Genomic DNA, 24342 nt, shown 5'->3' with positions numbered 1-24342 from the left:
AATTTCGGCAACTACCAGCAACATCCCTGAGATTCACCAGCATTTGCAGAGCAGGCAGCTGCTGAAATGATTCTGTCAAATCAGCATGCTGTTCTCTCTTTTCCATGTTTAGTGATTCTCACCCTTGGAGAAACAGTTTAAGGTGATGCATAACCCTTGGACTCTCAGAGGATACTAACAGCAGTAGCTGTAGAGCAGGACTTTGGGTGGGACTTTGTCACTCACTTTTCTTGCATGCATGCTGTGTGATTAACTTTAGAAATTATTGCACAGAGTCCTGCTGTGGCTGGTTTGGGCCTGGTCCAAAGTCCTTTCAAGACAATAGACAATATTGCAAGAGCTCTGACTTAAATACTCTGGGGGCAGCAGAGAAGCTGAGCTTGTGTGAATTTTTAATTTGGGTTTCTTAAACAATCAGTTGAGAAGAACATATAAATCAAGTCTTGCTTGACATTTGTAGCTCTCTCTTGTTCAGACCTAATGCCCCCAAAGGCAAAACTCTTACTGACAGCACTGTGACTACGAGATACTGGGAAGAAAGGGGAAAGCTGCTAAAAGTAACCCGTGAGGGGGATGCTCTGCAGCTGCTGTCATGCCTTTGAGACAGCACAGAGTGGCACTAAGAAGCTCTGCTGTGCTCACAAGAGGGTTGTTCTTGGACAAATGTTGCCCTGGGGTTTTACATCACAGGCTGCTCTTGCATTCCACACCTCTGCACGTTATTTACTCAACAGCTTTCCTTTGCACTGCAATTGTGGGGTTAGTAGTTGATCTGGCTGACCCATAATTCAGACTGATTCTTTCCAGGCTGCTGTGGCCATGCAGCATGTGCCTTTATCACTGCTCACCCTTCCTGCTCCACCTCTGTGGCACCACAGCTTGACTCAGCAGGAATGATGCTTGGTCACAGGCTCTCTTTCTGAAACTCCAATGTGAGCAATCAATTCAGTAATCTGTAAATTATATCAGTAAACTTGATTGATAATAGTTAACTGAATTTTCACTGGCCTTAACTAATCCCACCAATTAAGAATAATGTTTTCTTTACATTCAGAGTTAATAGCAGACTGAAGGCTGAAAAAGCAAGAGCTGAAGGAGTAAATCTCCTTTTAGAGTCTAAAAGCTCTGACAAAATTCAGACTTGCTTGTATTTCATGATATGCAACAGTCTTGCCTAAAACACTGTCCATGATCCTACAAGGATCCCATTTGTAGCATAAGAGGCAAGGAATACCTGCATCACTAAGGATAAAACCCCTGCAAGAAGGAAAAAAAAATCCTTCTTGCTTTCAGTTGCACTGTTCCCCCAGATCTTGGCTCCTACACTAAAAAGCAGTGTGATATCAAACCAGGTTTTGATAGTGCCTGTGCATGTGGTTCTCATCAGTGTCACACAGACCAGAGGCTGAGAGCTCTGCAATTGAATGTGATCAATTAGGAGCCTTTTTTCTCTTTATGCTTCCACTGACAATGGCACTGGCAGCACCACCCACTATTCCCATCTGGGCTGAAGGAGGGGCTGCACTGCTCTCCCTGGGTTAATAAATTGAATTCTTGCTGCTGTGGCATCGAGCTGAAGGCAAACCACCTTTCTTTCCTTCTGTCTTTTGTTCAGACTGTCATGCTGTAAACAGAAATCTAAACAGCTACATCCAGCTCTGTGGTAGTTTTTGCCCAAGTGCTCCCACACAAAGTCCCTCTTTAGCAGGTGTGCACAGGTCAGAAGTGACATTGTATGCACAGTGTTTCTCTGTGGCCATGAGTGAGCACTCATATTAGAGATGTAAAGTGTAACACTCACAGTCTTTGGTGAATACACACTGCAAAGTGGCACCATAGCATAAACAAGATTGCAAATTGGAGTTTTGACTAACCAAATGGAACATAGGGGGTTTAGGGAAGCTGTGTAAAGGATTCTGCCCACAGCACCATGATTAATATTTCTGTTCCTAAAGAAAGTGCTATACATCTCCAGGCTCTTGGCTATAAAAAGCTTCATAGCTGCCTCCCTGCAGAAGTCAGGGTATTGGGGTATTAGCAGTAGCAAAGAACATCTTCACCAGCTACCACTACTCCAAGTTAACAGGGTTAGGGTTAGGGTTGTTCCAATATATCACTGAAGCCAGTAATTAAATATTAATATAAGGAAGTTTAAAACATCTGGCTGGCTACACTAGGTAGAAACAGTTATCTCCAATTTGAGTGAGAATACAGGCAACCTTGGGCAGAGAAGTTTTTCTACCAGTGGCACAATTGTTCTGTGTGATTACCTCAAGTCATCAGTGTTACCTGCTGACCTTATAGGCTTTTCCGGCTCTTCCACATCCTTGGGTGCAATCAAAAAGCAGAAGAGTTGCACAAAGGATATCCATCATATCTTTATTTACATATCACAGAAACACACATGCAACATGTCACAGGTTTTACTACAATGGAACAGCCTGTCCCTATCTCCTGTACCAAAAACTTTACTTTTGGCTCACTAGGAAAACTATCACTTCCCCAGAAAGCTCCTAAAAATAATAATTAAAAATAACAGACCTGGCAGGATAGATAAATGAGTGAGAGCTGCAGGCTGGGATGTCTTGCCACATCCTTGCAGAAACCAGGTGGTTCTCTGAAAGCAAGAAAGGAAGGAAGGATGGAGTGGGATTGGATAGTCCCAAAGATGACAGGTCCCAAGATGCAGTGGTAGTGTGTAACAGCTAAGGAATATGTCTGGAGCAGTGGAAAAGGGAGAGAGCAAGAGGTCTGCCAGAGGGTCCTTTCGCACCTAGGCAGGCAGCTGATCCATTTCTCATCTTTGATTCCATCTGGATGCTACAATTTTCCTCTCCTCTAGGAACTTTCAGTCTTTAAGAAAGAACTGTCTACCTTTATTCTCAAGCAATAATTAAGGGGTAAGGTTTAAGCTCATATCCCCTTGCCCTGAAGGATCTTCCACATCTTGTCTCTCTTGAGAGAAGATGAAACTGCAGAGCCTTTTCCTGCCAGGACCATCAGAATGGGAGTCATGATCATTGCTTACTAACTAGGAGAGGGGGACTCAATTCAGTGGTGGGAATGTGCTGAAGGAAGGATGGGGAGTGCAGTCCTGCTGTGGAAAAGGCTGATGCCACTGTATTTATAATGAATATGAGTTTCAGTCTAGCTGGGACCTGGCATGTTCAGAGCCTGGAGCTTCCATCATTTGCTCAGCTTTTTCCTCTAATTCCCACTGCTAGGTATAAACAGTTTCACCCCAGCTCCTGCCCATACAGGCAGGAGTCCCACCCTCCTAAACATTAATGAAAGATCCCTGCTCTCCGTTGGCTGATTCAGGCTCCACACAGCGCCCCTTCCTCCGGGTCACTCTCCGGTTCCGATGGAATTTGGCGTAACAGCGCAGCCCTATGGAAAAGATGTTGTGAAAAATGTTTATTTTATGATTGGCTTCTTGAAAATATGAAAATGAATATTATATGGGTTATGTTAGAAAGATATGCTGTGTTAATTTTCTTAACTAGTGTGTTAAATATAATTTTAGGTTATAACAATGTTAAAATAGAAACTATGCTGTGTAAGGTACTTTTTTAAAGAGAGGACTTGCACCAGATAGCAGCCAGAGGACACCTAAATCTTTCAGAGAAAAAGAATTTATTGCTCTCTTATTGAGTTCTTCCTGCCTCACTCAGCCCTGAAGATGCTGTTAGGATTCAGAGGAAGAAGCTGACACTGACCAGACAGAATCCTTTCTTTGAATGGAATTTATGTATCATGGATGAGGTGTATGAATATGCAACAGGCTATTGCTTTGAAGGGTTAATCCTCTGTTAACGTGGGTCCTTTTTTGGGCTTATTTTGCCCACAAAGAGGTACCTGGACCATCCATAAATCTTTGTTTTTATTGTCTCATATTGTCCTAAATCCTAATTTTCCAAATTTTTATTACTCTAATTATATTATTATTTTTATAACCATTTTATTACTATTAAAACTTTTAAAATTTAAAAAACAAGTGACTGGCATTTTTCACAATGTGTAGAAATGAGGAGGGACCAGGGCTCACTACAGCAGCAACACCAACTATTTCTCTGCCTCAGATACTGCTGCTCTGGGGACAGTCCTAGTGCTGTGTCAAATAGGGTGGGAGAGAAATGCCTCACATAGACAAGGCATATTGCTCTCTGGGCACTGGGGTTCTGTTTGGCTCACTGTTCTGGTTTGGGATTCAGTCAGGGATTGTTCAGTCAGGTTTCCCAGGATTCTTGAAATGCCATTGAATTATTCCAATTGTTTCCAGTGATTTTATGGAAGCCCTGCTTGGTTTCCTCCTATTACTTCCCATTACTGTCTAAGTAATCTCTCCACTGGGAAATTACTATAGACTTAATGTGCGGCAGCAATGACTAGGGACCTCCCCCTGCTATTTATTTCCCTGAAGCTTCAAGAGAGAAGGGAAGAGACTGTGAAGTGTTATTACTGGGAGGTCTGATCCAAAGCCCACTGCTCATCTCCTTTAATTTCTCTGTTTTAGATGCTCAATGTGCACAGTCTGAAAGAAGCTAGCTAATATAGCATGAGTGAGTATGAAGGAGAAAAAAGGCATTTTATTTGTAAAAACCATGAGTACATATTCTCCCATGGCAGTGGAAGGTAACAGGAGCCTCTGGTCATGGTAACTACTTGGTTTCTGGCTCCAAGAGGTTGATTTGATGGTGTTTCTTGTCTGACTCTGTTACACCAGAATGTGTAGCTAGCTGGGCCAGACAGGGTATAGCCTGTGGGTAAATAATTCCCATGAAAACCCTGCTTTTCAGTAGTGCAGGATCTTGTCATTGGGTTGGCAGGAGCTGACTTGATCATTCTAGAAACTGCAGCTCTTTTAACTTCTAGAGCAGGCAGCAGAGGATTTATAGCTTTTGTAATAAGACAGCTCAAAACTTTCCTTGGTTGTACACTGGAGATCCAGATGATGTCACATAGCAATCCTTTGGAATTATGTCCCTGGGCTACACTGAGACCAGCTACCTTAAAAAGCTGGGTTTGTGCCCCTCATTACCAATCACCTCAGGGCAAACTGGCCTCCTAAAAGGGGAGCATGCAAGATCAGAGCTCTACTCTTATCCAAGCCTCTTGTCTATCTTATCTGGTTCTTCCCTCTCTGGGGATCTTTTTTATGCTACACAGGATGCACATTTGCTATCAACTTATAACTGGCTTAAGGATAAAGCAGGGCCTGGGGCAGCCTCATTAAGGATTGCAGAAACATGTTTCTAGGCTAATCTATCAGAAGGTCATCTCTGATTAGGACCTTGTGGTGTTACACAACACGCCCAAGGTGATGACTATCGTTTAACATTGCAACTCCAGGAAAGCTGCCCATTTAACTGGGTTAAAAGTAGGCAAACAGCCTGGTCAAATCACTGGGTACCTAATGCAGGTCACAAAACTTGGCAAACAGTGTTTTGTTCTGGCAGGCAAGACTCAGTGCCTGGAGCTGATCCTGAACATGTTTAGACTAGAAGAGTGCCTTTTAACACTTTCATAATGTACCTGCCTAGTAAAGGCTGCTGTGGATTCTTCAGAAATAGTTTTAAGAGCCTGAGTCCTTCCCACATCCACTAAATTGCTACAAGCTCAGTTGAAATTAACTTGGGAAAGTCATGTTAGGCACAAGGTCATACAAAACAGTGATTTCATAGTCTGTGATATCTAGATAGATAGATAGGCAGATAGATACACAGATATAAAGATATAGATATATCTATATAGATATAAAGATATAAATATATATAGATAATCTATATATAGATATAAAGATATAACTAGATAGATAGATAGATAGATAGATAGATAGATAGTAAAGAGCTGTTATTTCTTTCCTCATATCTTTGCCTAAAAGCCCCGTAATTTCAAAGCTATACTAATTTGGAGGGAAGGGGTTCATATTTTCCATTCCAAGGGAGGTTCCCGCCTTCCTTGGCAGACACCTCTCTTTTAAACCAAGACAGGGAGCAAAGAGCTGGACTCACCTTCAGTGCACATACAGTCATCATAACACTTGTTGTTAAGGCCTCGATTGTGTGGTTTGCAGAGGTGTTCACGTAAGTCACAGCAAGAGCCTGCAACACAGGACCAGGGCTCAGCACAGCTCAGGTGTCCCCTTACCTGCAGGGCTGCTGGCACCCATGACAGCTCCATTGTACAGACATCATCTGGTCACACAACACACCTAGAGAGCCTCTGCCCTTCCCTTGCATACCACTTCTTATCACTAGCAGAAATTGGAATGCATGTCTTAAAACCTGGCCTAGATTTCCAACATCCCGTGTTTGGAGAGATGACTCTGCCAAGCTGATCCTGACCTGGGAGGCAGTCAAGGTGGTGATCACATGGCTCTCCTTCAGCTGTTGTGGTTTCATTTACACTGTTGGGGCTCTTACTGCGGCGTTTTTCTGTGGAAAAGAAAAGAAAAGATGCAGATAGAAAATTTCACACTAGTGTTTGAACTCTAAACCTTCATAATCTAATATCTTCCCTATTTCTCCACTCTCCATTTATCATTTTTACTCTGCCCTCCAAAAATGCATCCAAAATGAGAAACATTTTGAAACTGAGCACAAAACTCAATCAGCATAATGCTGCTTCTCTCTTCCCTCACCACTATGATCTCATGTCCTTCAGCACATCTGTGAATACTAACCATAGACAAGCCTTACAGGACGACTTTTGGGAAAGAGGACAGGGAGGTTTAGCACCTTTCTTTTTAGCAGATGGCCACATTTCTGGTTTGAGATCCTCATAATCGGTCCAGTCAAAGAGTGCCATATCCAAGGTGGGCATCACATCCCCATCTTGCCTGAGGCGGGCCTGCAAACCACAAAAAAACCAGACAGACAACGGATTACACTTCTGTAGAGACCCTGAAGTCTTTGCAAGTTTTCATGGTTCTTTTACATTAAAAAAGGCTTTATTATTGCCCCTCCCCTCCTCCACTCCTGTCTTATCCACTGGGGATTCCTGGCATCTCATTTTCAAAAGCAAAGAACCTTCCCTTGTTGAGGCTGAAGCCAAGAGGGAAGTTTCCACTGCTTCTGTGTGAGAACAAAAGGTGAGCAATGAGCATTAGGACATGCTGCTCTTCGGTCAAGTGCTCCTGCTGTCTCTCTGCTCCTTGAAACCCAGTGAAGTTGGATAGCTGAGGGAGAGGCAAGGCTTGGAGGTACAGAAGAGTTCCCAGCTGTCTCTTTACCTGTGACCGTGGTGAAGTGGCTGGAAGAACAGGAGGCTCTTCTGTGGAAACAGCTGTGTCCAGTGCAGCAATGAGGAGCATGGTGGGAGTCAGACTTGTAGCTTCCTCTGCCTGAAGATTTTGAAACTGTTCTTCAGAGCTTTTGGGTTTCTTGTACAGGGAGCTTGGCCCAGCATCAGGAGCCTTCCCTGCAAAGGGCAACAGGTACAGTGACATTACCTTTCTCATGCCTTTTCTCTGTGTGACAGATTGGAATCAAAGGAATTGATGTTTCATCCAGTTGCCAACCACTGTTCCATGACACTGAGCTGCTGTTTTAGACCACTGTATAACAGAGTAATGAGCTATTACAGTGATAAATCAGGTCCAGAGTATATGCAGCTTGATTTTTGCATGCTTAAGACATAAAAAATTACACCTCCCTGAACATATGTCTATCTCTTGTTCAAGAAGAAAAACATGGGTTTTTTTCTGGTCTCAAAAGTACAAAATGTACCTGTTTAACCATTTTAAACAACACATTAAGCTATTGCAAATACCTGTGAATACATTCTTATTTGATTTTAGTAGTGAGTTATTTCAATTTAGCTCAAGTCAGGAGTTACCTAACTTGCAATGATCTTCACAGATATGTCTCTCTTCCTCATAGGCATTAATTTAAATATAGACCTTAAGTTAACCTCAAGAAATAACCCTGTTTGTAGTCTGCAAAGATTGCTTCAAACCAGCTTTGTTGCATATTCTTTTATATTGCTAACACAAACTGTTTAGTCAGTCCTCTGAAAAAACAATAGAGCTCTTCTTACTGAGGAGGAGGAGGGAGTGAAGGATGGAACACAAGGACGTGACACCCAGCTTGTCACATAGTGCAGATTGACACAAATTCCCTCACTTTAACAGAACTCAAGGTTTACCACACTGAGCTCATACCACAGAAACACCCACAACTTGACCTGCAAAGTAAAGCAGTCCCAGTCAAAATCAAGCAACATTTTAAAGTTATCACTGTAATTTCACATATGCAACATTTGAATTTTGTTGTTGTTGTTCAGCATAAATATAGAAGAGCACAAGCTCTGGTGAGAAGAAACTGGTCTTCAAAGCAAAATAAGGGGGTTGTGTTTTCTCTAGTTCTCATCATTTTTTTTAATCAGTGGAGAGATTGAGCATGGCTTGGACATACTTGTTCCTAAATGGGGCCATTTGCTAAAAAGGAAAATAAAAACAACAAAACAGACTACCCTAAAACAGTCCCTCAAGTCTTAGGGTCTCTCAGAGCTCCCCCTGTAAGACAAACTAGGCCATTTTCACAAAAATGCAGCCAGCACTAAAATCCTGCTTCTGCAGTTCCCCTTTTTTCTTGTGCCTCTTTTGTTTGGCAGATTTCTCCCCAGAGCAGGCACACACTCCACACACCCATGTGGCTCCACCACAGCTGCATCTTCTTGCCCTCACACAAGAGATGCTCATTTCCAGTGACACAACAGCCCCAGCTTCCCTCAGAGCTCAAATACCTTGGTGATGTTTGAGCCTGTCCCTGCGGCTGTGTCGACGATGTTCTCGGTTCTGCTTCTTTCCTTTCTCAGAGCCTGGGGACTGGTTTTCCCTCTCAGGATACGACAATTCAAACCCCAGGAACACGTCCTTATTCTGTTTCAGGGCTGCTGGCTGTCCCTCTGCCACCAGCTCTTCCACGGCTGAAGCTCCACTGCCCATCTTGAGGGTCTCTTCTCCAGCCAGCTGCCCTCTTGAAGCCATGGTGTGGACTCTCTCCTTCTTGGACAAGCCTTGCCTGTGGTGGCGCCCAGTTCTGGGCTGCTGCAGCCACATCTCTTGGTTTTGAAGGTGGTGGTTGTTCTCTGGGGCATTTTTGAGCTTTGTGCCAGGCTTCAGGGAGATTGCAAGACTGATGTCTGAAAGAACCAGCACACACAGGAAAAGGAAAGAAGAGAAGGTGGAAGAAGTTTCCATAATCATGGGTGCTCTGTCTCACCTGCAATTAAAAAAGGGGGAGGGGGAAAAAGCAACCAACACTTAGGAACTGTAAAGGCCATCAAGATTCAGTCCTAGGACACTTAGATAAAAACCATTATGGTGTCCTGAGGTGGAAGCAAGTTATTCCCTCTTTGCTGATCTCCTCTTCTCCCAGCCCTGGTTACAGCAGCTGAGACACATGTGCAGGGCCTGCAGGGCTGAGAGGTCCCAGTTTCATGTGCAAATGAGGTCATCAATCAGTAGGACACTTCCCTTTGATTCCCCACTAGCCCCCCTAACCCTCCTATTCACAGCCCACCATCTGAGGGGCTGGGGGGGCTGGCTCCTGCCCACAGCTCTTAAGCCTGGCACAATACCAGCTGCCAGGCTGGCATCCTGGGCTAGGGGCACTGGCCCCTCCTCACAGCTGGTTTTCTTGCAATGAAGATGTCAAAATGAACAGAACTGGAGGCAGATGGTGGCCGCACAGGACCAGTAACAGCTCAGGACAGAGACTTCAACAGGTGCTTGTATACTGCTTAAGGGTGGTGAAAATTGGTCAAAGAAAGAAAAAAACACTGGAGATTTTGTGCTGAGAGCCGATGGCATAGCAGGGAAATAAAAAGGCTGTCAGCAGAGCAGAGGATGCTGGTCTAAAGGACCAAGGGGCAGAGGCAGACTGAGGTTTCCTTAGCTTTTCCCACTTTCCCTCCTTGATCCTGCACAGGTCACCAGGCAAGACTGTCACTGGGAAGGTAATTTAAGTCCCAAGAACATCAAGACCAAGTTTCATTGAGTCCACCAGCACAGGGGCTGCAGACTGTTCTCATTCATTCTGCTTCACTGTCATATTTTTGAGGGTCTTCTTCCATCCTTTTGTTTGTGTTACAAGACATGGTTTTGGGATGTTGTGGCTTTGTGCTCTGTACAAGTCAGAGCATTCTCTAATTAAGTTATTCAGTCATTCTCCCCTGTCCTTTCCCACAAAATGGGGGAAGGAATTTGCAGCATTTCTAGCACAGCTTTTCCAGACTGTCCCACTCTCTCTGGGCAGCATGAAGAAATGCTTAAAAACAGAGTTCCCTGGAATACTGACCGCCACAAAACCAGGCCTGTGCTCACCTTTGAGAAAAACTGTCACAGAGTTACAGCTTTTCTCTCAACCTCATCTCAGTCTTTTCTGCACCTCAGCACTTGGCTGCACCTGATTTCCATCTGTTCACCAGGAGAACCACTTTGCTGCTTAATCACAAGGGCTCATACTCCCTCCTCCAGGTGATTTTCTGCTTGGCCAGTGTGTTGATTTGGCACAGCCTGGTTTTTGGTAGCGGGGAGGGGGCCACTGGGGTAGCTTCTGTGGGAAGCTGCTAGAAGCTTCCACCACGTCCGACAGAGCCAATCCCTGATGCCTCTGAAGACAGACATGCTGCTGGCCCAATTAGAGAGGTTGGTTACACTTCTGTGTTGACATATTTAAGAAGAAAATCAAAACAGCACAAGCGCAGTTTTTCCAGGGGTGGTGAGGTGCCAGGGCCATCTCAGCATGGCCGCGGCGAGCCTTGCCTGCCTGGCCACCCCTGGCCAGCCGTGCCTCGGGCAGAAGGGCAGGGGTGGCTGCAGTGGCTTCTCCTTCCCGGGCCCTGTGTGGAGAGAGCCTTGACAGCACCACGGGGCTGTCACTGCCCCGCAATGGCAGCAGGGCCGCCTGGCCTGCAGCGGAGACACCGCGACAGAGAGACTCCCCAGTGTGGAACCCAGATGAGACCAGCTTCTCAGCACTGCGAGATCTGCAAGAATTTCTGAATTGGTGGAACTTGTTGAAAACGAGCAGCAGTGTCCTTCTAGTTGGAGAAGAGGAGGAAATGACATGTGAGGGAAAACAACATGGCGGCACCGAGGACAGCGGAAAAAAGAAGGGAAGGAGGTGCTCCAAGTGTTGGAGCAGGGATTTCTCTCAAGCTGTGGTGAGGACCTAGTAAAACATACTGTCCCCTTGTGGACATGAAGTCCACTCACAGCCTGTGGGTAAAGTGCTCACTGTGGAGTGGGTGGATGGCAGAGAAAGCTGTGATCAAGCAGGAGACCCGAACAGAGAGAGGGCCCTGCTTCCAGAGACAGAGACAGAGAGCCCTGCTCCCAAACTAGAGCAGCCTGTCCTTTGAGGACTGCACCCTGTGGACAAGTGACCCACACCACAACAGTTTTGGGATGGCTGTTGCCTGTGGGAGGGGATCCATGGCACAGCAGAGGAGACTCCTTTCTTTGAGCAAACAGGACAAGACCTGGAGTGACAAACTGACCAAAACCCCCACACCCTGTCTCCCTGCACTGTTGGTGGGAAGGGCTGTGGAGGGAAAAGGTGTTTTAAAGACTTCTTTTACTTTTCATTATCCTCCTCTGACTCTGTTAATAATACGTTTACCTTATACCTTTAAATTTGAACCTGTTTTGCCCTTAGAGTATCTTCCTCCCAGTCCTTACCTCAATCTCAATTAAATGTGTTAATTTTTTTCCCCTCTCCTCTGTCCAACTATAGCATAAGAGGGTGAGCAAACAACATTGTGGGTGCCTGGCATTTGGCCAGTATCAAACCACAACACCACCCATTGCAGCCTGTGAAGGGCAGCAGGTAACAGCCTTTCAGGCCAATTCTGATTCCAGTTTTTGTGGAGTTGATAGAAGATATGCTAGGAGCAGCTTGGGCTCTTCCTTTCCCCTTTTCTTTCAGCCTGAGAGACAGATATGGATAATTTTGAGTCAGTGAAAACTTTGCCATCACAGCAGCCCAGCATCCTGGCGTTAAGAGAGAGATGCCTTCATCCTGTTAATTGAAAAATCCCTGCTCATGCACTCACCAGCCAATCCTGCCTTTCCAAGATTCCTCTCTGTTGCTGTTCACAGCCTGGGAACATGTTTTCAGTTCAGCCATTCCCTGGAAAGAGGCAGGCAGCACAGGGGGCTTCTTTTCACGCAGTTTTCAAAAAGCAGGTATTTCTACTGGCCATAAAAGACAATAAACTGTTCCTTGAGGACTGATTTAGGAGGCACTGGGAAGCTCACTTGCGAAGGCATAACACTAGAAATACTATTTTATTGGCAGCTACCTGGAACAAAGGAAAACCAGACTGACAGCTAAATCTATTTAAAAAAAATTATCTTCTTCTTCCAAACTACTAGAACAAATAGCAACACACAGCTCTGCATGGGGTCATTTGCTTTTTCGCCAGACTATGGGGTCTTTGCTTTTTTCCTAAGATTTTCTCCTTAAGAAGCAGAGCAAACCAGCTGGATTAAGACATCACTCAGAACAACTCAAAAGAGCTATAAAGAGCATCTTACCTTTTCATCTGTAAGCAAAATACCAAGAGGAGAGAACAAGTGCAAAGAGAATGCAAGGGTGTCTCCAATCTCACTCTCACAGACGTGTCCCTTTGATGGTGAATCTGACAGACACATTCTGATTTTCAGTGGGAGCTGGGAGGCAGCTAAATGCTGCAGGGCAGTTAAACAGAAGGTCTGCTTCAAAGCATAGGGGGTGTTTATTTAAGCTGCCCAGCTGTCTTGTTGGCATGAAGCAGGATGAAAATGCAGGTAGGAGCACAGATTGCCTCATCTCTGCACTGGCAGGTTAATGTGCTGTGTTACTGTCACTGGGAATCTTGCATTAATGATGTAGATTACCTGCATTACCTGACAGCCTGTGCTACACTGTTGTCAGGGGAGATCTGAGCTGTTTGCTAAACCAAACCAGTGGATGGACAAGTTTTGTGTTAATGCAACACTGCTGTGCTAGAGGCAAAGCAGCCCCAGCCTTCTCCTAACCACTTGTTTCCATGTCCTGATCTATCTTTAATTCCAGAAACCTCTGAATACCTCCTTCATTTTTCTTACCCTATAGAATTCACGCTTACAAAAGACAGCTAGATAACACAACAGCATCCCTAGTTCTCAGTGCTCAGGTTCCTCAATGGCTGAGCACCAAAATAAACTTCACCCTCTTTTCTAGCAGGACCACAGTATACAAAAGAGTCCCTTGCTAGCCTTGGGCTCATTGATGTAGGTGACAGCAAGGTTCTCACCCTGCTGATGCAGCCTGCAAAGGATGAAATTCTGCCTGAGACACACACCAGGCAGAAAAAAGTCTGGCCTTGTAAGGAGCTGCCTTTCCTAAATTGCTATAAACAAACACACATGTTACAACAAAGCCCAGAATTCATCATCTTAGGGTTCATACATTAGTAAGGGAAATAGATGGAGTATTTGCCATGTTAAGCTGCCCCTGTAGTTCTTCACAACACCAGACCTTCATCCTTATTGCTCCACCCCTCTTCCAGCACTGCCTTGTAGACCCTCAGGAGAACAAGCCACCTGAGGTGGCAAATTCTGCCTCTCACATGAACACATGCACAGCAAAGAGCTGCCCAGAGCATAGACTCAGGGCTGGGAAAAGAGCTGCAATGCTGTTTTCCAGCCACAATTTCTGATCCATTTTGGGTTAGTAGTGGATGGTAACAATCCCATAACTGAAATTGAGGTGGGGTGGGGGGTTGCATCTTGGATAACTCTCCCTGTGGGAAGTCTTTTATGGATTTATAATTGCTATTTTTCTGCTCTCTGCTCATAATCCTGCAAGGCAGCCATGCACTGAGCAGGTACTGGAAATTCTCTCATGTTTTTCTGCTGTAAATACAGTTGTGTCACCTTGGCTCCGAAATGGACTCTGAAAATGTTCCTGGTGTATTTGGTTCATATTTGACAAAACAGGAACATTAGATCATCTACATTCATTCACATATCTCACTTAAAACATGATGTCTGACAGTCCTAGCTTTAACTTTTCACATTTCATGTCACAGCCAAGAGGAACAAAACCCTTGAACTGAGAGACTGTCAAGATGTTTGATGCATTTAGTATGCTCAAGGGCTGTACCAAGCTGGACCCAAGCACATGTGCTGGCCCAGATTTCTTTTTGGCTCTGATAAGCCCAGACTTTGGCAGACGTGTGTAAAGATTTCCTGGACTCCAGACAACCCCAATCTGCAGCAATACACAAAGTGTATGGGCATCTGCATGGGTGTTGTGTGTATGTGCCTGTGTGGCAGGGATGTCAGACAATAAACCCAGCTCTGTGTGCCAGGCTCCCTGTAAATAAGAAGCCATGGGGTGATGGATGGGCTTGAGAAGGCCTGGAGCAGAATGGAGGGGGTAGGCTCTATGGTGGCTGACATGCAGAGAGCTGGCTGGAGCCATGAGGATGGCATTGTGCAGATAAATGAGATTTGACTTCCCTGCTGGGTCTCTTTCCATCTGTTTTTCTGTTTCTGGAGGCAAATGCTGGGAAGGTTCATAAACAATCTGCCAAGAGACCTTCCCATTTCTAAAAGCTCAATCCCAGCTTTGTAGGGCCTCCCAAAGCAGGCAGGTAATATTTGCCCTTCTGTTTTCCCCTCCAGGGCAATAGTAATAACATTTTATTCTTTCCAACCTTTCCTGCACACTAAATTTGTAAAGAATTTCAATTGTTTTTGCAGTTGTCCCAGACATCCTTGGGATGACAGAACAGCTCCCTGCTTACAGACCTTCAGTCCTTTTGTGTTCCCTTTCAGAGCTGCCCTGCTTTTTAGGTTTCCTGCTTCCATCATCACCATTCCTCCCTATCTTGCCTTTCATACTTACTGGACTCCAAAGTTTCTTTGTCCCTCCTGACTGTGATGCAAGACATTTCCTCTCTGCAGATATTCAGGCTACCTGAACACCCCTTCCATCTGCCCTTTGAAACCTCTGGTTCCTTTACCTGCTCTGTTCTCTCTCACTTTTGCTATCCCCAAACAGCACTCCAGAATAGAAAGGACCAAATTCAGTAATATACCAATTGTATTAGTGGCAGGAGAGACAGGACATAAGGCATTAAGTAGTAGTTGTGGCTATCCCCTGTGCCTTCACAAAGCCTCTCCCTGGGGCAATTTGCATTCACTGACCACTTGAAACTTGATTCACTCAACATTAGTTGTAGGGCTGGAGCTGGGGCTCCCCTCACCCATCAGCTCCTGCTGACAGCCTGTGCTCTACTCTGCTGATCAGGACAGAAGTCATCTGCTCACACAGCACAGCCCAGGGAACTCCCTCTGCTGCAGCCCAGGCTTGTGAGCTGCCTGAGTCCCTGCTGAGCTCCAGCAGCCCCGTTTTGGTTGATGCTGGACACCTTCAAGTCAATACATGCCCCTAGCCACAGCTGTGCCCCTCTTTCTCCTGAGCCTAGCCCAGCCTGCCCTGAGAGCTTCCCAGCACAGCATCTGCCAGGGACAGGCCAGCCCAGCAAGCCACTGCACTGAAGGGTAAGAGGGGCCCATGAATGAATATGCAGTACCCTCTGCTCTGCTTCCCTCTGGGACTTCACGGTGAGGCTGACACAGCCACCACAGGCGACCTGCTATCAAACAGAGTCCACTCTGCCCAGTAAAGAGGCTAAAACAGCAATGAGCCTGAGATTCACATCCAGGATACAGTTGCTTGCCGTCAGCATGGCAGAGAAGACTCTTCAGTTTCATGTGCAATGCCAGGTGACAAATGGGACACAATCAATAGGAAAGGTCATTGCTCACCCAGCTGGAAAGTACTCGCCAGTGTTACAGGGAAGAATGGGGCAGATTTGCCCTGATCTTTGCTGGGAGAGAGACATGGATGTGTCTCGACTGGCAAAACAGTTAGGCTGTGCTTTCAACATTCTTCCTTGCATGACACTCTCACTTTGACCCACATGTATAGAATTAATGCCTCCTGCTTCAAGGGAGAGGACATGGGAATACAACACTACTTCCATTAAACCCTCCAGCTGACAGAAAACTTCAGGTGTGAATTAGATAAGTGCAACTTAAATTCTGTGTGATTAATTACTAGTTGCAATAAGCCATTAACTGATGCCAAGTTGATCTAATTCAGAAACGAGACCTCACTTTTATCAACAGAGGAAGGACAGACAGCAAGCCGCGGGTACGCAGGGGCTCGGTGCACGGCAGCGCACAAAACACAATGACTCGCTGGGAAAAGCTTCCCTCGCCCCTCGGCATCTCTGGCTCGGAGCCGGGACGTACCCCGGGCCGAGAGAGGGACGGTGCCTCCGTCCGAGGCGACTTTGCTTCCCGGAGCGATCTGAGGAGGAAGCGTGCGGGAGTGACCGGCACGGTGGGATGTGAGTCCCGGAGCCCGTGCCGGGCATCCCGCGGGGCACGGAGGCACCCGAGCAGTCCGGAGCCCAGCACGGGTGACAATGGCTCTGGCCGAAGGCGCTGTCCGAGCTCTGTGCCCGCCCGCACCGCCGTTACCGGAGCTCCGCGCGCATCCCGGCGGCGGCAGGACCGGGCACCCCCGCCAGCCCGTGCCTTTGTCTCCTCCGGGGCGCACGGAAAGTGGGAAGGTGCTCCCCACTCCTCCCCAGTCCCTGCGGCAGCAGAGGGGACTGAGCCCGGCGGAGCACCCACCGCTGGCCCGGGGCGGGGTGAGCGCGGCGCGGGCAGCGCTGCCTACCTGTGCGAAGGTCCCGGCGCGGCGGAGCCCGGCAGGCAGCGCAGGGCAGAGCTGTGCGAGCGGCGGAGGGGAGGCAGGTCTGCGGGGGGCACGGGGTGTTCAAACCCGAAAGGAGAGGAGGAGGAGGAAGAGGAAGAGGAGGAGGAGACAGGGGGAAGGCAGTGGGGGAATGTGGAGAGGAATCGGGGACATTGGGAATCCCGGGGGACCGGGGTGCATGGTGCCGGAGGAGGTGGGGCCGGGAGGGGCGGGGGGCTCTGGGCGTGCGGGGGTCGCGGGAGGAGCGCAGGGCCATGCCCGGGAGCGCGGTGCGGGGCTGCCCGGCGCTAAGGAGGAGCTGCGAGAGCGCAGGATGCTGGCGGCAGCAGCGGCCCCTGCCCCGGGCACGGACGGGACAGACAAAGACCGGAGACAAAGGCGTGGCAGCCCGCGGGGGCGGGGAGCGGGTGAGCCGGTGAGCCCCGCTCACCTGCGCGGCGGGGCGGGCTCCGCTCTCCCGCGGGCTCCCCCCGCGTTGTGGGCCCGCGGAGGCAGAGCCGCTGGTGGCTCGGCGTGCCCCGCTGGCTGCGCCGAGCCCCGCCGTGCCGGGGGAGCCGAGGCGGCACCGGGACCCCCGGGGACACCGGCACCGGCCCCGCGCCGCTCCTCCCGCCCGCCGGGGGGCGCTGCCGCCCCGCCATGACGTCATCCGCGGGCGCTGCCGCCGCCTCCCGCGCTGGGCGGGCCTGAGGGGCGGCGGGCCCGGTAGGGAGCGGGGCGCGGCAGGGAGCGGGGCACGGCGGTGCCGGAGGAGCACCGGGAGCGGGGCAGCGGGGCGGGCACGAGCTCTGCGCGGGCACGGGGGGAGACACGGGGGCCGTGCTGAGGCGGGGCCCTGGGCGGCAGTGGGGGCGGCGGGCCGTGCGAGCAGCCCCGTGTCGGGAGGGAATGCTGAGGAGGGAATGCTGAGGAGGGGCAGCGCCGTGCCCCGTGCCGGGAGGGAGCCCCGGCGATTCCCCAGCGGTTCCCGAGCGGTTCCCGGGCTCGGGAATGCTGAGGAGGGGCAGCGCCGGGCGGTGGTCGGGGGTCTGGCCCCATCCGCCCTCCCTCCTGCTCGCAGAGTGGGCGAGGAGCGGCGGTGGCTGCAGCCCGGCACGGCACGGCACGGCACTGCTGGGGCAGGCTGCGCGGGCTGCTCTGGGCTGGCGCGGGAGCTCTGGTGGCAGGCACGGGCAGGCCGGTGGGTTGTGCTTCCATGGTGTGCCCCATCCCCGGAAATGTGCGAGGCCGGGTTGGATGGAGTTGTGGCAGCCTGGGGCAGTGGAGGGTGGCCCTGCATCTGGCAGGGTGTTATTACAGTAAATGAGCTTTACGGTCCCTTCCAACCCAGGCTGTTCTGTGATTCCATGAGCTCCCAGCCTGCACAGCCCTTGGGCGTGTAGTGCCTAGGTCCTGCTTTGTGACTGTGGACGGGTGGATGCCTTGGGTTGCTCGGGCATCTCTTGAAGAAGGAATGAAGTTTAAGGGAGGATGTGAACCTAAACCTCTAAAAACACAGATTGTTTATGATACTCTGTAATGTATGTATGATATGTTTGTGTATGTATGTATGTTTATGATACTCTGTAATGTATGATACTCAATTTGAGAGCCACTGTGGCTGGGGTGCTAAATGAGATGCTTAACTATGTTAATTTTATTTAGTGTAGCAGATCACTAATATTCCAGGAAGTCCTTGTATACAGTGATATAAAATGTTATATATATATATGTATATATATGTATACAGTGATATGTTATATATATACACACACATATCTATATCTATATCTATAGATATATATATATACATATATCTGTTTTAAAAACTGGGGATGAAAGTAGATCCCTGTTTTGTGCAGGTTGAACTAATTCTTTGTACGTCTGAAAAACCTGTTGTGTTGCAGCTAAAACAGCTTGAGAATCAGTGTCTAAAGAGCTTATTGGAACATCTGTGGTTTGTCAAAAGTCTTTGTAGAACACCTGAGTTACTGGTGGAGCCAGAGGCATTTAAAGACCTCTGCAGCTCATGAATGGTGCTGCTGTTAGTGGTTAGAATTTGTTGGCTTGCAGAGAGTGTGGATAAAATAATGAAACAAAGTAAAGTTTCTAATAGATAATTATGTACACTGTGGCTTAAATTGTGTAAGGCATGGAGTCTGCTGTGCAGGGAGAGCTGTTGGGAAGCTGAACTCCAGCATCTGCTGTTCAGTTGTTGGCACATGAGAGCCAGTTTGTCACAATAATGTGCTGCCCTTTGCTGCTCACAAATTTTAGGCTACCCAGGGGTGCAGTCACAGCCCAAGCCTGTCAGAGTTCAAGGAGCAGCTGAATGGTGCTCTGAGTCACATAGTTCAGTTTTAGGTGGTCCTGTGAGGAGCAGGGAGTTGAACTCCATGATCCTTACAGGTGCCTTCCAACCTGAGGAATTTCATAATCCTGTGCTACAAAGTTGACTTAATTATGCAGCTCTGCAGGGTTTGGGCTCCTTGAGACTGCAGAGAGCATCTCAGAAGTTGTTGGCAGTGGCAGCAGTTGGGAACCTGTGTCAGTGGAAGATGTGGCTCCAAGCTTGGACAAACAATGGTTTATGGTGGTGTCAGAATAAACCCAAAATCCTGAGAAGTTCTTGTGTTATAGTAAGAGATAGGGCTTAGAAAAGGCAAGTACTATGGAGCTTTAAAAAAACCCCAGTGTTTCTTGTGTTACTAAAAAGGATTTGTCTGAACTTTCCTGTATCCCAGAAATGGAGAGAGACGGAAAACCCCAGTAATTAAATTATGAATAATCTCTCATCCTGAGATGTGAGCACTGGTTTGTGCACTGCTGGTAATCCCTGAGGACAGGCTGGGCTTATGGGGGGTGCTCACAGGGTCTGCTGGTGTACAGCTCCATGAACAGTCTAGATGAATAATACAGGAGCCAGAGGATAACCATTCCTTTTGTGGTTTCTTCCAGGGTCTGGGGAAGATGACCACTCTCACAAGGCAGGACCTCAACTTTGGGCAAGGTAATGTGTTGTACTAAGCTGCAGCTGGTGTCCTTGTGAGGCTCCTCTTGGGTACTGAGCTTGGGGGAGTCTTGTAGGGTTGCTCTGTCCCTAAACTTTCTGCAGCTAAGAGGAGGCTGGTAAAATTTATGCAGAAAAAAAAATAACCTGTAAAAAAGGTCCCCTGAGTCTATGGTGTTGCTCTACTTTGCCACACCTTATTCCAGCATCCTTTACTTCTGTTTTTCAGTTGTTGCAGATGTTCTTTCAGAATTCCTGGAAGTGGCTGTTCACCTCATCTTGTATGTCAGAGAAGTTTACCCTATTGGGATCTTTCAGAAGAGGAAAAAATACAATGTACCTGTCCAGGTAGGAGATTTTCCTGGAAGCTGACAGCCACGTGGACAAGCAAAATAGCAAGGATCAATCAACACTCACCAGAAAAAACTTAACACTCTGCAAGTGATTGTTTACTGTACTTATTTTTGAGGACTTTTTAATGGACTTATTTTTGAGGAGAGCTTAGTTCCTGTCATAAGAGAGAACAGCCCCATAGCTGAGGATACAGCAAGTGGGACAAGCAGCTCATGGATAGCAGTAGTAGAAGCTGCCCCAGCTCTGTGCAGTGAGGTAACAGGAGAGCATGTTTACTAGGAACTAGAGATGGTTGGAATATGCTGTTCCCAATATGCTGTTCTGGGTATGCATTGCAGATTTACAACAACTGTGTGGGTGCAGTGATCTGCCTCACTGATCAACCCTTCCCTGAAGGAATTGCTGATTTGAATGGGCAACTCAGCATTTTTCAGCACTATTTGAAGCATGATTTGAGTGCCTTGTACACACTAGTGCTTCTGTTTAAATCTTCCCTTCCCTTTTAGCATTGTCCTGGCTCATGTCAAACACAGCTCTGACTCTTCCCTGTGTTTGCTGCAGATGTCCTGCCACCCAGAGCTGAACCAGTACATCCAGGACACGCTGCACTGTGTAAAGCCACTGCTGGAGAAGGTGAGCTCACACTGGGGACCTGGGCAAAAGTACTGCAGGTGGATTTACTAGGAAGTAAGAGAACATAAATATTATCTTAACTGCAACATTTGTTTACACATGTACCATACACAATATACTAGCTGATAGAAGTTCCTAACAAAACTAAAATCATCATAACCTTTCCTGGCAGTTAAGACCCTGCCTTGCTTGTCTCATGTACCACACAAGGACACATGTCTGTGTATTTCCAGTTACATCATCCTACCATTCTGCTTTACAATCCATCCGAGTTTAAGCACCTGCTGTGGCAGAACAGTTTGAATGCTTTGCTGTGAACCAGGAAGCAAAGGTAGGCCTGGACTCCAGGTTTTGCAAGAGAGTAGTGTGACCAATGAAATATTCCAGGAGGCTGCTGGCAGGTTTTGTATGCCTTGCTCTTTACAGACAGTTTTAATGCACATGTAGAAAATGGAATTAGGTCTGTTCTAAACTGTGGTTGTACAAAGCTGCTCTGTTTGGACAATGGTCTGAATGTATCTTAACTTCATCAGTGTCCATCCCAGAGTGATGCAGTGAGATGGCTGTGCATTTCCTCCTTTGTTCCAGAACAGAATCTAGAGGAATTTACAATTTAGCACACTTCCTCTCCCTCAGCCACAAGCTGGCAGCTTAACATCCAGCAAGAAATAGCTTTGCAAAAGCATTTTTTTTCTGATTGCTAAGAATAATCTGAAGTCAGGTTTTGGATAAGTGCTTGTGCTGTGAGCCCCAACAACTCCACTGCATCAAAGAATGTGAAGCACACTGTGGGCAGCAGACAGCTCATATTAAGGGAGGGATTTTTCTGTCTTGGTTCCTGCAGAACGATGTGGAGAAAGTTGTGGTTGTAATTCTGGATAAAGAGCACCACCCCGTGGAGAGATTTGTCTTTGAGATCACCCAGCCACCTCTTCTTTCCATTAGGTGAGGTTTCCACTTCTGTTTGCCCATGGCATCCAACACCCAGCCCTGGAAGATATTCTGGGAGCAACTTGAGGCCTTTGCTGCATGCCAGTAACAACTGCTGTCTCCTCCACAGTTCTGAGTCCCTGCTGTCCCACGTGGAGCAGTTACTGCGTGCCTTCATCCTGAAAATCAGCGTTTGTGATGCTGTGCTGGACAACAACCCCCCAGGTAAATGTCACTTGGATCCAAACAGCCTCATGCCTGGCGTTGGTTGGCTTGGCTGACCCTCTGGGAGCTGTCCCCTGAGCTGGAACCTGACACTTCTCTTAGGTTGCACCTTCACAGTTCTGGTTCACACGCGGGAGGCCGCCACACGCAACATGGAAAAGATCCAGGTGATAAAGGTGAGTGATATCCTCAGGCATCTGATTGTGTGTGAGAAGCTGCATAGCAAAGACTGGGCAGTGCAGAGTTTTTAGCATCTTTAAGGTTAAGGCTGAGAGATATTTTGAACGTGGAGGTTGGTGTCACATGAGGCACATCATAACTGTACTTGAAATGTGGTGAAATGGTTTATGCTGGTGAGCTGACAGCACATTTGCCACACACAGCCACCACTGCAGATGACTTCAAGTCTTGAAATAGATTGTAACAATACTCACTGTCCAGTGCTTGCTCAGACACTTGGAAATACTCAGGCATGTAGAACAGGTAGTTGAATTTAATCAAGCAAAAAAGCAGCCATCACCCACCATCCACTGTGTGGTGGCTGATTTTGTATAAAGAGCAAGAAAGACTAAGATTAATGTAATGAGTAGGTTTGGGGGCACAAATACATTGTATCTTACAGGAAACTGTGTGCAGAACACTTTCTAAAGAAGATTATTTTTAAAGAATCCTTGCTTAGATACAAGGAATCTTTTTTCCTGAGTCAAGTTATTTTCAGTGTCATAAGGCATAACAAATAAAGCTAGCAAAGTATAAAATAGTTTCAAAATGAAAGTCTGTTCTGTATTGCTTGGTAATGGAAACTTGTGTAGTAGACCCACCTGTAGACTTCCAAGGCAGGATGGAAACCCATGCCCTAAGCATTCTGGAGTTGCAGTTCAATCTTGGTGTAATGAACTGGGCATGGTAGCTCAGGACAGCTGAGAGTGTATCTTTTAAAGAAGTGAGATATCACCTTTGCAGTAAATGAAGTGGGTTGACCTCACAGTTTGATGCTGTAACTGAAGACAATTATGCTGAGCATCGGGGACAAGCATGTAAGTGTTTTGTTGTTGTGGAATGTTTGAATTGCCTGTTCCTTCCCCTCAGCCACTCTGTCTCTCTTTCAACTTAACACAAAACAAGTGCTGAGGAGGAGCTCACCTTACAGCACTGCTGGGTGCTGCCTCTAACACCTTGTGTTCCTGCCCCCAGGATTTCCCTTGGATCCTTGCTGATGAGCAAGATGTGCACATGCACGACCCCCGACTTATTCCCCTGAAAACCATGACATCTGACATTTTAAAGGTGAGCAGGGCATTCTTGCCAAGAGGTGCTGAACCTGCTGTAGTTCTGAGCTTTGAATGCTCTGACATCAGCTCTGCAGTTTTCTGTGGTATAACAACTTTAAAATGTACTGCTGAGCAGTAGCTTAGTCTTGCAGATGTCTGTGCCAGTAATCAAAGCAGGGCTAGACTCCTCATAGTAAAATAGGAAACCTGGTTATGGGGGAAGGTATAAGCACTTCCTATTCAGCCTGTTGCGGGCTTTTTTTTTTCCATTCACCTGCCTGTATACTAACAGAACTGTTGCTTGTTTCTCTCTCCAGATGCAGCTTTATGTAGAAGAGCGAGCTCACAAAGGCACCTGATTTCAAATCTTCCTTGCCTTCAAGCTTCATCTGATCTTCCAGTGGAGTAAGATCTGTCACAAACTGTATCTTGTTAACCATCTCTTCAGCTGGCCTTCTGGGTGAATGTAGAGCAGCTGCTGCCTCTTTATTTCAAGTGCTCTTACCACTGTATAAAGAACTGACTTGGAATGGGGAGCCAGAGCCTGTTCCCATCTTGACTTGTGTGAGAGTACAGGTGTTGAAACAGTGCATCCCTGGGGAGTCAGTGCTTTATTACCAGTCCAGTTCTCACCTGAAAAGGGCAGCTCCATTGCACACAGGCAGTGACAGACAGCTAGGAGCTGTCACACAGTCCATAAGAGCAACATTTGTGCTAAGGGGGAGCGAGGCCTTATGTAGTGTCTGTCCACTGTGACCATCCCAAGTAGTCTTCAATAAATACCAACTTTTACCCCAGTTGAACTGGGCTGAGTTCTGTCAAAACCAGGCTCCCTTCTTCAGTGAAGAAGTATTTTTATTTTCTGTGTAGCTTCCACTGCTTTTCTGGCCTGTATGTGGACTCTGTCAATTCCTATGAAAGGCTGTACAACCTTGGTCTCTCCTCTTTCACTCAGAGGTGGCATTAGAAATGTGGAATTTGTTTGCCCAGCAAGGACATCTGCCAAGTATCCTACTCCTAGCTGAGAATAAGCAAGGAAATCACTAATAATCCTGTCAGAGGAGATGGAACATGGCCTTAACCTAGTTCTGGGTATGTAAGGGTGGGAGACACAGTTCAAACAAGCTGAGCTTGTTTGTCAGAGAATTTGGAACACTAGCCTGTCCAG

At 47.3% G+C, this 24342-nt stretch overlaps 2 protein-coding genes across 7 annotated transcripts; one reads left to right on the top strand and one right to left on the bottom strand.

The window, feature by feature from the left end:
• Window positions 1-2365: 2365 nt before the first annotated feature.
• DRAXIN (dorsal inhibitory axon guidance protein) lies at window positions 2366-17359 on the bottom strand. Of its 3 annotated transcripts, XM_064397247.1 has the most exons (8): window positions 16734-17187; window positions 12064-12312; window positions 8749-9227; window positions 7235-7422; window positions 6741-6852; window positions 6348-6437; window positions 6015-6104; window positions 2366-3390 (listed from the first exon to the last, which is right to left on the bottom strand). In XM_064397247.1, the coding sequence occupies exons 3-8, from the start codon at window positions 9209-9211 to the stop codon at window positions 3278-3280; spliced, it is 1056 nt and encodes a 351-aa protein (XP_064253317.1). In that variant the 5' UTR covers window positions 9212-9227; window positions 12064-12312; window positions 16734-17187; the 3' UTR covers window positions 2366-3277. The 3 variants fall into 3 exon arrangements, with proteins under 3 accessions (XP_064253317.1, XP_064253316.1, XP_064253315.1); XM_064397246.1 differs by lacking the exons at window positions 12064-12312; window positions 16734-17187 and adding an exon at window positions 17203-17359; XM_064397245.1 differs by lacking the exon at window positions 12064-12312 and having other exon boundaries at window positions 16734-17185.
• On the top strand, window positions 16924-23971 carry MAD2L2 (mitotic arrest deficient 2 like 2). Of its 4 annotated transcripts, none has more exons than XM_064397250.1 (9): window positions 16924-16965; window positions 19710-19761; window positions 19991-20109; window positions 20677-20748; window positions 21593-21693; window positions 21809-21903; window positions 22006-22079; window positions 23098-23190; window positions 23492-23971. In XM_064397250.1, the coding sequence occupies exons 1-9, from the start codon at window positions 16951-16953 to the stop codon at window positions 23531-23533; spliced, it is 663 nt and encodes a 220-aa protein (XP_064253320.1). In that variant the 5' UTR covers window positions 16924-16950; the 3' UTR covers window positions 23534-23971. The 4 variants fall into 4 exon arrangements, with proteins under 4 accessions (XP_064253320.1, XP_064253319.1, XP_064253322.1 ...); XM_064397249.1 differs by lacking the exon at window positions 16924-16965 and adding an exon at window positions 17169-17187; XM_064397252.1 differs by lacking the exon at window positions 16924-16965 and adding an exon at window positions 17338-17477.
• The last annotated feature ends 371 nt before the right edge of the window (window positions 23972-24342 follow it).

This window comes from Passer domesticus, chromosome 22, assembly GCF_036417665.1.
Source record: "Passer domesticus isolate bPasDom1 chromosome 22, bPasDom1.hap1, whole genome shotgun sequence".
Taxonomy (NCBI): Eukaryota; Metazoa; Chordata; class Aves; order Passeriformes; family Passeridae; genus Passer; species Passer domesticus.
The sequence above is the reverse complement of the archived record's forward strand: the minus strand, read 5'-3'. Positions and strand labels throughout refer to the sequence as shown.